General features: G+C 40.0%; 1 protein-coding gene across 1 annotated transcript in view; it reads left to right on the top strand.

The window, feature by feature from the left end:
* The first annotated feature begins 234 nt into the window (after positions 1-234).
* The window catches only part of FRMPD4 (FERM and PDZ domain containing 4), a 120,797-nt gene continuing 108,468 nt past the window's right edge, over positions 235-12,563 (top strand). Inside the window, exon 1 of the mRNA XM_035542213.1 lies at positions 235-287. Within this exon, the coding sequence (XP_035398106.1) occupies positions 250-287 (38 nt within the window). The 5' untranslated portion in view covers positions 235-249. The remainder of the gene's footprint in view (positions 288-12,563) is intronic.

Below are 12,563 nucleotides of genomic sequence, written 5' to 3'. Positions count from 1 at the left end.
TAGGCGCACTAACCTGTTTTCATTTGCCTAGATTTTGTCTGTGTCACAGACAAACAACTTTCACAACTTTGAAAGTATTTGGAAGCCAAGTGAATGGTGTGAAATAAGTAAATTTAAGAATACTTACAACAGACAAGTCACACAGTTTTTTCTCTCCCCCTAAACTGCAGCCACAGGAACAAGTCTTCAGGCTGGTCTCATCCTTCGGGGACCTGGAGCTTGAACCAGGGAACACCTTATGGATGGGAGATGACGGCAAACAGAGATGGAAGAGACTACTTCATCAAGTAAGTGGGTAGTGCGAGCTGTGCACACCACAGCGCAGTGCTGCAGCCCTGCTCCTAACAGCATCTCCTTGGAATCCTAACTCCTGTTTCAGCCTTACACAGTTTATGTTTCACTGTTTTGTTTGATTGCACACAGATAGCTTTGACTTCATGGATCCTTGTTCTTTATTAAGCAGTGTTGTGGTGCTTGGTTATTTCATTTACTAAAGCAAACACTAATATAAGGACCTGTAATTTGTTGAGGAATTGCAACAAATGTCATTAACAAAACATGAAAGTAAAACTTCCTTGTTTAAAGAATGAAGAGAAAGGTCAATTCTGTCTGGGATTAACAACTCTCCTCCATCTCTGCCATATGAGCTCTTTTAGCTTGTTTAATATATTCATAATACCAGTAATGAGAAAGTGCTTGTTTTGATCCTGTATAGTTAGTATTCTAATTCTTACATTATCTATGGTCCTTTGGCTCTGAATTTAAAGGTTTGCAAAACAGATGTCCGTGTGAATAATTTGATTGTAACCAAAACTGGGTTTTCTTTTCCCAGTGAAAACTGTGCAGAATTGTTATTTAAAATTACCTAAGTGGCTTGGATAAAATACGGTTTGTTATCCTAGCAAATGTACATATGTGGCTTTGGAACTTTTTCACTAAGAAGGGGTGGTGGTGAGTTAGCAGAACAATTGCTTAGTATTGCAGCATTAGTTGCTTTAGCTTATATATCATTTTAAGTCCAGCATTTTGTTTCTGCTCATGAAGGGCTGTTTTTTTTGGTTGGTTGGTTGGTTTGGTTTGATTTGTTTCCAATTATTTCATTTTTATGTTTATCGGTCTGATTAGAAACTTGCAGATGCTTTAAAATGTCCTGGATGAGAATTACAGACCTTTCTTTTAACACAGAGTAATAAGATCAGATTTATTTTAAATTGACCATTAAAACCCTAAATTCCCTGCAGATCCTTCATCTGCAAAAAAACATTTCACAGGGTAAGATCCCCTTTGTATTCATCCCCTATTTGCCCAGGGTGTATGCCTTGGCTTCCCTAGAGGCATTTGCTATCGAAACCAAAGCAAGATTTGTAGCAGTTTGGTAACCTGAAGGCAACCATGATAAGGCTTTCAGGGTTTAGAGAGATTTCAGACATGTCTAGATTGGAACAAGTTGTCTGGGTTAATGAAGGCTCACAGCTGACTTTGAAATGTCACATTCTTCCTGTAACAAGTATTTGTCATTCTTTGCATGTCTGTAAGACGCAGGCTGCAGTGCTGGGCAATGCAAAGCTGAATGCCAGGCACAATATAACTATATTAGCATAGGTTTTCTGCCTGAACTGATTAGGCTTGTCAAAAAGTATTGGTGAGCCTCAAAAGCACTGTGCTGATAGGACTGTGTTGCTTCTGTTACTCTAGTTAATGAAGGTATCTGCACCAGTAAAAACTGCAGACCTAGATGTCAGTAACTAGCAACTGCCTGGAGTTCCTGTACAGAAGGTCTTTCTCAATATCAGAAACTACTCTTCAGGGGTGTCCATTCTTTCTTTAGAATGTCAGTATATTCTCCTCTGCCTGACAGAGATTCATTTGAACAATAACATCCAGTTTTTAAGGACAGGCACCACCACATTTCATTCCTCTTCTTTTCTCACTGGTCACATAATGGGATGCTGTACTTGTGTAACTATAAACAGCTGTGGCTTACAGAATGCAGTGCATTAGTACTCATTAATTTTGTAATTTGGGAGCATTTTCTAACCTGCAGTAGATAATAATTATTTGTTTTGTTTTTGGTTTGTTTGTTTACTTTCTTGATTGCCTTTTAGTACGTTACAGTGCTATAACCCCCTCTTAAAAGCAGAAAAATTAATCTAAGAAGAAAGCGCCATAACAAGCAATGCCAAATTAGCTCTTAAGTAATGTTAGGCTTGTTTTTGTTATTGTTGGTTTGTTTGTCTACTGTTTGTTTTGGTTTGTTTGTTTTGTGTGTGTTCTTATAAGGTGCTTTCTCTCCATTCTCTTTGGGACCCTGGCCTTCCATTTTTTTCTGCATGTAGAGATAGCAGGTAGAGATCACAGAACTAAATAAGTTGACAAGATCTTAGCCTTAGTTTGCAAAAATAATTTAATAAAAATCATGGATTTAGCAAAGTGAGGTTTGCTGTAGTCCATTTTCAGGGTGGCCATGATCTTGGTGACAAACAAAAAGCTCTGCCTCTGAACCCACTTCTTACAGTCACAGAATTCTCTATGGGCAGGCAAAAATTATAAGCTTGATGGTAACTATCACTTGATTAGTTATATGTTTCATGCTTAAAATACCTAACAAAAGTAGTATAATACAAACCTTACATGAACAAAGAATATGGTGCGATTTCAGAAATTTAACAAGTAGAGAGTCCTGCTTTTTCACACTTTTCAAGTGTTTTAGAAACACTAGTTGCTGTAAAAACACAACATACTCTAGTGGTAAATCTTTCCTGAGCTTCACGTGCAAGGATCCTTGAGAGAGCAAGGATCTTCTTATGGTTGCACTTGGGCGACCTTCGCTCTAAGAACGAAGGCCGGTAGCCTTCTTTTGCTAGCTAGCTACAGGTATAAAACTGAGTTATTGTAACAAGTGCATGTACCTAAATTGTCACTTCTTTGCTAAGCAGAATAGGTTTAACTGGTAGCATAGGTTTTACCTAAACCTGTTGAACCTAGTTCTAGGTCAGGTTTGTGGGTGTGAAAGTTTATTCCCTCCATCTCACCTGTGACTATTTCTTTTATTTCCATGGTATCCCATTTTGGCCTAGTTCACACTTAAAATCCTTACTTACTTTGCAAATACCTACATGCCTCCCTTGATATTACTATATTCTGACGTTTTTATATATTTCTTTCTCATCCTTTCTGTAAGATCACCTAGCATAATAGGTGAATTGAGCTCTTAGATACCACTTTTAATTCTTTGCAAAGTTTAACAGAATCAAAATAATGGCCTGGGAACGCCGTCCCACTGCAGAATAGGCTGGGGTATGATAGTCAGAGGGATGGTTTGAGTTGTAAGGCACAGGTATGGAATTGCATCTGGAGCATGCATGTCCTAGACAATGACAACATTACTCAAAGTGCATTCAGGTATAAAGAAAAATAAATTGTAGGATGGATATTTTGTACACAGTTGGTCTCTAGGAAAAGTGTCTCTCTCTGGGTTAGAATCACAGAACAGCCCAGTTGGGAATGGACCTCAAAAGATCACCGCGTCCATCCTTTCATGGGAAAAAGGAGCCTAGAAGAGATCAGCTAACACTCAGTCCAATTGCATCTTGAAAACTTCCAGTGATGTGGATTCCCCCATGTACTTGCGGAGGTTTTTCTAGTCATTTGTTTTTCTTACTGAAAAGTGTATTTCTTATATCAAGGTGAAGCCTCTCCCAGTGCAGCTTTTGCCCATTTCCCTGTCTTCTCCATGTGGCTCCTCTTGAAGGTAGACCTTCTGTCTCTTTGTAGCCATCCTTTAAGTACTGAATATTGTGATGAGGTCCCCCTAAAGCCTTATTTTCTCCAGGGTGAAAAGACCTGTCTCTTTCAGTCTTTCCTCATAGGGCAGATTCTCCAGCCCTTTGATCACCTTCGTGGCCCTCCTTTGGACCCTCTCCAGTTTGTCTGTGTATTTTCTGAACTGTGGGGACCAGGCCTGGACACAGTACTCCCTGGCCTGACAAGAGTTGAGTAGAGTGGGACAATCACATTTCTGTCTCCACTGGTAATGTCCCTGCAAGTGCAGCCCAGTATCCAATTTGTCCCTGCCTCCTGTGGTGCACTGCTGACCCCCGTTCAGCTTGTGGTCCCCCATGGCCCCCAGGCTCTGTTCAGCAGGGCTGTTCCCCAGCCACGCAGATCCTGGCCTCTCCTGGGCTCTGTGGGTATGTTGTCCCAGGTGCAGGGCCTTGTCTTTGTGAAACTTCATACAGTTCGTGCTTGACCAACCTTCCAGCCTGTCCAGGTCTCTCTGGAAGATGGCTCTGCCTTCTGACATTAGGAAGACCAGGAAACTAGAAATAACTCCTGTACTGTAGGCCCCTTGCAAAGGAGGATGTCCTCCTTTCCTTTTTCTCAACATTAATATCAAGGGAAGGAACCAAGGATGTAAAATCCTAGTATCTATGCTGTAATATATTTCTTTGTGTCACAGTCTTGCTTTTAGTAGTGTCCAGAATTCCCAAATATAGCCTGTACAGAGCCAAGAATCTATGGGGCTTGCAGGGTCTCTTGGGATCTACTTGAAGGCTTGGCATCAGATTTGTACCTACTTAAATTACTTCACAGTGATGTGTTGCAGTTGGCTCTACTGAAAATTGATGTACAGTTTTGTTAGCAAGGCTGCATATATTCTAACTATAATGAAGTCATACTATCTGGAAAAATAGGAGCTGTCCTTTCAGTGCCTACTATTTGTTCAAGGAAAAGCCCTCTTTGGCTTTCCAAACAGCTGCTTTTGCTAAAACTAAACGAAACCATGTAAATGAAAACAGTATTAAGATTTTTTTCCTTCTTTTTTTGCCTCAGAATTTTAGGAGTGAAATTGTGAGATGATGATTGGCAGTTCTGTCAATAAAGGAAGAAGAGCGATCAGCAAGATAACATATCATATTGTCTCCAAGGCTTTTTATAGCCATACAGATTAACAAATTGCATCCCACTAAAGGAGAAAAGGCAATTCAAATCCTTTGCTTGGTTTTGATTAAAGATGTATAAACCAGGTATTATCACAATGAAATGTGCACATGAGTTCAGTACAAGCAAATAACATAATTCATAGCAACATTAACAGTTTTTTAGTTAAATAATTTACTTAGTGCCATATGTACGTATCCATTCAACTGCAAGCAGACATATTGTAATTTTGAAATTGTGGGAGGAATAGAGAATCCAGGAGAATCTTTATGTGAAATGAAAAGTAATTATATAGTGTCAGTGCAAAAGCTTTAAGGCGTGAATGTGAAGAGATGTTTATTCTTTCTGCTGAAGCAAATTTGGTTTCTTTCAAATCTAAGAAAGCCTCTATGGCCCAAACTAATCAGTGGTAGCTTCCTGTGCCAGGCAGCACTTTGGTAAAACTGTGAGAAGAGCCTTTTATCAAAATGTTTTGAGATGTCACTATCAATTCATTATCTCTTCTGTACAGATGGCACAACTGGGGTCATTTTGCAAACCTATAAAGTACTTTTATTAAGTTTAGGCCGTAGTAAATTAAAGTTTCAGAACTTCACCCATTCCCTTTTAACTTGCCACTTTTACTTGAAATAGCCTTATGAGATAAGTAATACATTTTAGTATGGGAGGACAGCCGTCATCTGGTATTCTGTGAGCACATTTCTGTACAACCCAGGCTATATTAAGCTGGACCTTTAATATAAAACACTTTGCAGTGTATATTTTAACTGCTTCAAAGGCCTATTTTCTAAGCATTTATTACATATACTGTATGATGTATGACAATGAGAAGTTTCTTTAGTGCTAATATGAATACAAACATGAATCTTAATAAAACTTAAAACTTACTTGGTGTGATTGGAGGTTTCAGGGAGATACGATGCAAAGCAGGAATATTTTGGTTGTTTTTGTCCATTTTGCTTAGCCTCATGGCGATTTCAGGTTGCCCAAGGTTCCACTGCTTTGATCTTACTGACTTTCTGACCTGTACATTTTCACCCTTTTCCTTGTGTCAATCTTGATGCTCAACAGACCCAGAGGGGAGTTGATAGAGGGAAATAAACTGACAAAAGCTAATAAAAAATAAATCCTCCAGAGAAAGTAATGAATTTTATGTCAGTTTAACTCCCTGAGCCACTCTTCCACATGGTCAGGCAGTTGCAGAGTAGTTGAGGATGGAAGAAACCTCTGGAAGTCAGCTGCTCCAACCTCCTGCTCAGAGCATGGCTAACGGCAGGTGGTGCCACAGTGAAATACCTGATCGATGAGAGGACAAGGTTTCAACAGATTGCGTTGGCTTAACCTGTCCTACAGTGGCACACTAAGGTGCAAGCTGAAGCAACATTTGCTGCCGTGGTAAGTCACACCCTTCTGATTCCTATTCCTATTTAACTCCTAAGGTATTAGGTACTTTGGTATTTGTGTGGATTTTGGATCTGGCTTCTGTCATCCAAATAAAGACCTGAGTCTGTGAAATCAGACTAAATGAAAAGTGTAGCGCTTTGTTTGTGGGCTCAAAGCAGGAGCAGTTCCAGTAAGATGTAGTTAGTTTTATACTTTTAAAATAATTTTTCAGAAGCCAGAATGTTACAATATCCTTGTTTGCAGGACATGCTATTGATCATGTTTACTTTAACTCTTGCTATTGCCTTGGATAGAATGACAGGGTATGTCTGCATTATCAGTTTGGTTTGCTCCCTATTTTGCTCCAAGGACCCTGACCATCTATACTTCATGCACATTAGTTTACTTCTGTGCAGTCTGGAACAAACTGAGTAAACTGCTGGGACCCCGGGCATGAAATATAAGGCAGCACACGCAGAGGTCAAAGCCTGCAGCCTTACTGCTTGGCTTGAAACCACAGGTCAGTCCCTGGAAAAACACAGCAGGGCTGGTAGAGACCTGCTTATTGGAAGTCTTTCTGAATCTTGTGTTAGTATGATGTGGTTACTACACCAGTTGAAACGTGGCAGCATGTATTTTGATATCTTGGGTGCCTGCTGTTGCTTTTCACTGATGCTTTTGTATTTAGTAATGCTGAATTCTCCCAGGCTTCTTCCAGGTGCATCTGCAAACTTAATTCTTTTTTTTCCCTAAGATACATTATCTTGCATATAACATTGTCAGCTCTGTGAGTTTTGGATTGTTAAATCATTGCATTTTGTTTTTTCTTGCCTGGCTTATTTCAGCAGTGTCATACTTGCTATGAAATGCTTGAATGCCAGCTTTTGTCCCATATGTAAAACAGAGGTGGTGTGTTTGTGTTTTTAGTAGCTAGTGCAGTTCACGACAACCTAATACTGCAACGCATGCACCACACAATATTTCTTTACAAGACAGTAAAGACGTGAGGGAATGTTCTCCTGTACTCGTATACTTACCCATGTTTTTTTTAGGAGTTTTTGTCCAACTCTATTACATCTTGCTGTGCTTCAAAGAGGAAATTCATTCGTTTTCTGAAAGGTGGAGTTCTTCTGTGTGTGTTACATGCATCCTGTCTGGCCAACCACTGCTCCCTGTACAGGCAGTTCTCATATCTGGCCTGCGGTGTGGAATGACAGAACACAGTCATTGATGATATTAATGGTGAAGCAATCAAGCATCCTGCTTATTAAGGGCCACTAATTTATACCAGATGCAAAAATGAGGCTCACAGCATGCTAATCAGTTTACTTCAAAATAAATAAGCACAGAAGAGGGATGAGACCATTCAGCTTTTTTTTTTTTAACTGTTTTTTTCTCCCCTAATATTTCTGTTGGCATCTTTAGTCCTAACCTATCCTTCTTGTCCGTGTTTTCTACAGGTTGTATATGCCTATTGGTAGGTCAGTCCTTTCTCAGAGTATTTCTCTGGGATTTGCTCTGTTGGAAGGTTCTGAACACAGAGCATATAAGTATAGTGAAAGCCTTGATTGTGGTTACAGCGTTGTTCATCTTCATGCATTTTGAAAAGGCTGCTCTTATTTTGTTCTTTAAAATTACCTTAGTACATAAGGCCATAATAGAAGTTTGAAGCCACAGGAGCCACCTGCTAGCCTGTAGGTATGATGTTACATCGCACTTTAGCGGATGCATTGTATTCCTTCATCTCTAGGTACAGAAAAAATGTGGACTAGATTTGCTGGAGAATTTACATGACATTCACAGAAAATATGAGCAGCATCGCTGCTGCTCCATCCTCCCTCAGCCAGGTGTAAGAGCACTTACACTTAGTCAGAGTGTCGAAAAGAGGGTTCATTTCCTTCTCTTTCCTATTCAGACTGGGGATATGAATGAGGGCAGTTGGCACCCCAGGATAATGCCTTAAGCCCAAGGCTGGCTGCAGGGTGCCTCCCTGGGCATCTTCTCTCCCAGGTGAGAGGCTTGGTAAACAGGCAGTGGAATTGCACTCTCTGGCCCACTTCTTCCCAGAGCCTTAAAAGGGACATCCAATGAGATTGAATGGCAGTCAGTTTAACAATGATAAAAATAGTGCAACCTATATAATTAGCAAATATAACTCCCAGCTACAGGTTACAGTAAAACCTAAAATGCTTAGTAGAATTCAAAACAGGATTAGAAATGTACATTTGTAATGAGTCTTCCTCTGTTAAATTACACAGGATTAAAAAAAAAAAAATTAGAGCAGATATAAATTCTTATGTTTCAGACAAGCGGGTGAGTCAGCTGCTGACTGCCTAGGGCTAGGACGAAACTTCCTGTATTAATCAGGTTATTCTATAATTACAAGGTTTCTTGCACCTTCCTCTCAAGTGGGTACTGAGTACTGTCAGAGAAAGCACACTGGACCAGGCGGACAACAGGTCTGATTGGTATGGCGATTCTTATTTTTTTCTCTATTTTTTTCATTCTCTTGTTACTTATGCAGACTGTTGATATGAATAGTGTGCTATTAAAGAAAGAGTGCTACTCTGCTCCTTTCAGATTGCATACAGATTTGCTTTCTGTTGCTAAGGGTTTGACCTGCTCAAGGACGGGACTGTTTGGTGGAAGGGGGAGTGGGGAGAGAAGAGATGAGCAGCAGCAGGGATGCACAACCACAAATGACTGTTTAAAGCAAACCTGAATAATTAGAAAGGAGAGAAGAAGGAAAATTATATAGCAACCTGTTTGTGTCAGTGGTCTGGCATATGCTGAAAGAGAAGGTATTGTTAAATCAGCTCAACCTCCTGAAAAGAGATGGTGATTTGACATTTGCCCTTCCCTCCTGGAGAACTGTTGCTCTAGTCATAAATAGGGCAGGCATAAATATGACAGACAAAATGATGTTAATATTGACTGGGATAAATCATTTCTATAATGGACAGAATAATAGCAAGGAGATGCTGGTCTGTGGGGTAATTTTATTTTAACTAGAGCAAGGAGAAATGGAGGCTTCATTGCACTGCAAGGCAGCTGTACCTAAACCAGTTCGTGTGCAGTAGCTTGGGACCCAGCCACAGCAGTGCAGCTCATTTCATGTGCGTGGGCTTGCCCTTTCCAAGTCTCCTCTGCATGTTTGCAGTGATCACTTGCTGAACCAAGAGGATACCTCTCACTGAAAAGATGAGGAGAGTTGCGCAAAAAGGTATGCATGAAGGTGGGACTACTTAAAGGAGAGGAAGCTTTTGTCCAGTCACTAGTCTTTACCTTGGGTAGCCTGAATGTAATGGTATCCAAGTGGAGTACAGGGAATTGTGTACTTCAGGTCTCCATTACAACACACAGTCAGTGCTACCTAAACTATAATGTGTATTCCGTGTTTCTGATCTAGTCCCCAGTGTCTTCTGCAAGCCCAAACTGGATGGGGACACCATGAAATCAGGGGAAGTATTGCATCCTGAAAAGTGTTACTTTTGTGTTTTTGAAGCTGGATTAGGAAGTAAAATAAAACTTTTGGAGTAGAACTTGTATAGAAAAAAAACTCAGGGTGTCCTAACCCAGGGTCACAATGTACAAAGCTAAGATTAAATTCTTAGTGCTCTTTGAGTTTGCATGCTTCTGGGTAGATGTTTCTCATGGTATAACAACATCTCATCTGTGCATTACAGCATGCAAATGCATCTGCAGAAGCATTGCATCAGTACTCCAAGCTACCCTTCCCAGGAGTGTGTAAAATTAATTCTTGTAAACAGTTTGTATGTGAATTATAGGCCCAGCTGGAGTCTGCTTTCCAAACTTTTTTTTGTCAAACTGAGTAGGGTCCCACAGGACTGAGATTAAAAGCCTTAAGTTCTGGCTCTGCAAAGCTGTACAGGTGATTGGGAGAGCGGTAGTGCTTTCTAAGAAACTAGTAGATCACATCTCAGGCCACATGCTGGTATCCCCAATTATGCAAACACAGAGTCTCTACATGTGAGGGAGAACCAGATTAGTTGGTAGTCTGTGAAAATAAAGAATGGAAAGCAGCCTCCATAACACTGAAAATGTAGTATGATGCTGCAGGCTGTACATTGTGGCCTAAGTGGCCACAAACTTGAAAAAAATAAACGAGGTAAAGCTGTCCTATACATAGCAGTGGAACTGGGACCTTCCCAGTAAAGGCTGGGTGAAATTTCCCCCAGGCCTTCAGTTACAGCATTAAGAAAATTTGCTGGAGGCTGGTTATAGAGCAGAAAAAGGGGGGTGAGAATTACCACAATATTTTGCTGCTGCTGTTTAAATACTGCAGTTGACGTAGACCAGTACTTCACAGTGTATGTACAGACTTTAAAACAAGTTATCTAGTATGTTATGTCTTGCCGGGAAATATCGTAATGATGATGTCTTTCCAGCAGTCATTAATATATTAAGGAACTGCATGCTGAGGTATATAAAAGCCAGCAATGAAGAAGCTGTATTTTTCCTTTGGTTTCATTTCTGTCACATTAATGTATTTACAATTTTCTGTAAAGAAAATCAAATATAAGCCTACTGTAAAGGTCCCTATCTGTATTGCTATTGTAGGACAACGAGGTAATTTGTTTTAGTAAGACAATTTGATACTACCAACAAAAGCGCACTGAATTTTAATTCTCATTTAGCTTTTAATTGCCCTTCTTACAATGAAATACTGCTTAATTATACTCAAAACACTCAGTTTCCAAATATAACGCTAAAAATCCTCATATGTATGTTGTCATATACATATATAAGATTAAGGTGAAGAGGTGGTTTAACTGAACTCAAATTAATCTCGTCACTGACAACAGCATGACTCACTGCAATTTTTTGAAAGTCATTTATCTAAGGTTCGCTGGTACCTTGCACCGTCCTCCAGAAAAACTCCCATTTAAAATAAACCAATCAAGCCGTGAGGCTGTTCAATTAAATATCGCCATGGTAACAGGGATTAAGCGCACGAGGTAGAGACATGCTGACAGTGCAGAGATTATTTCAAGTTTCTTACTCGTCCAGCAGTAGCCAAATGAATTTACATTTTCTGTATCAAACATCAGGATACAAAAACGAAGGAGATTGAAATACTTGCGTGGCATCTTGGGGCTTCAGGGAGTGTTTTCCTGACAGAGGAAGTAGTTAGCTGGAATTACAAGTAGGAACTCAGCAGACAGATAGGAATAAGTGTTTGCTCAGGGGATTTATTTAGAGTTTCATAATTAAAACCTGGAGATGCATATTAGTTATGATACAAATAGCATGAAAAAAAATTGCCATCGTTCACAAAATTGAACAGAAAAGAACACCATTTTAATTTTTAAGTGAACTTCATGCTGCCTGTTAGTGTAACGAGGAGAAGTGGTTATTTGCAGCTCAGCCATGAAGTAACATTTCTAATGTGTAATATACACATTAAGTTGTAGTGCAAATAGACACACTGATATTCGGTAAAGACGCTCGGGATATTATATGATTCTATGATTAATCAATCCAAACGTATTTCTGTTTGACTCTATTCTTACCTTTTCATGTATAGTTGTGAAAAACGCCAGAGATGCAAATTTGCTGGCATTTGGAGTTTTCAGCTTTTGGTGGCATCGTCCTTCTCCCTCTCCCTTTTCTGCTTTCAGATTGGCTTTTGATTTGGTTGCAGAAGACCTATTCTGATCACAGTGGTATTGTCTTAGTGCTACATAAAGCTGAGATACCTTGCCTAAATTCTGAGCATTAATCACTATCTTCAGTTTCTCAGCAAGTGTTAAGTATAGTTAGGGATGTTGTAGTTACGGGTCTTCTGCCCAACATTTTTGGGCCTTGCTGAATTTCCATGAGATAAAATTTATGAGGACATCTTCTGTCACTCTTTTCTGTCCACCTGTGAAAAGTGGAACTGAGCTACCTTCAATGTGCAAATGATCTGCAGCTGTTCATCCTGTCGGCAGATGTAGCCTCAGTAGTGCCTCTGCCCTCTGAATATTTCGTCAACATTTCAAAATCCCAAGAGCTGTTGACAGCAAGCTGTGTCCTTCCATTGGTGCATACTGATCTGAGGTTGTTTTGGGGATCCTGTTGTTTTTATTCTTTAGGGTAGGATGGGCTTTCCACTCGCGGAGAGCAGCCCTGGTGCTTGGAAAGTGTCCTAGGAGACCTCATGGTAGATGGACCCACAACTGTATCTTTCCTGTGGGATTCAGAACTTGCCAAACGTGTCTGAATGCATTTTGGTG

The sequence above is a fragment of the Cygnus atratus genome, chromosome 1 (genome assembly GCF_013377495.2).
Source record: "Cygnus atratus isolate AKBS03 ecotype Queensland, Australia chromosome 1, CAtr_DNAZoo_HiC_assembly, whole genome shotgun sequence".
Classification (NCBI taxonomy): domain Eukaryota; kingdom Metazoa; phylum Chordata; class Aves; order Anseriformes; family Anatidae; genus Cygnus; species Cygnus atratus.
The sequence above is the reverse complement of the archived record's forward strand: the minus strand, read 5'-3'. Positions and strand labels throughout refer to the sequence as shown.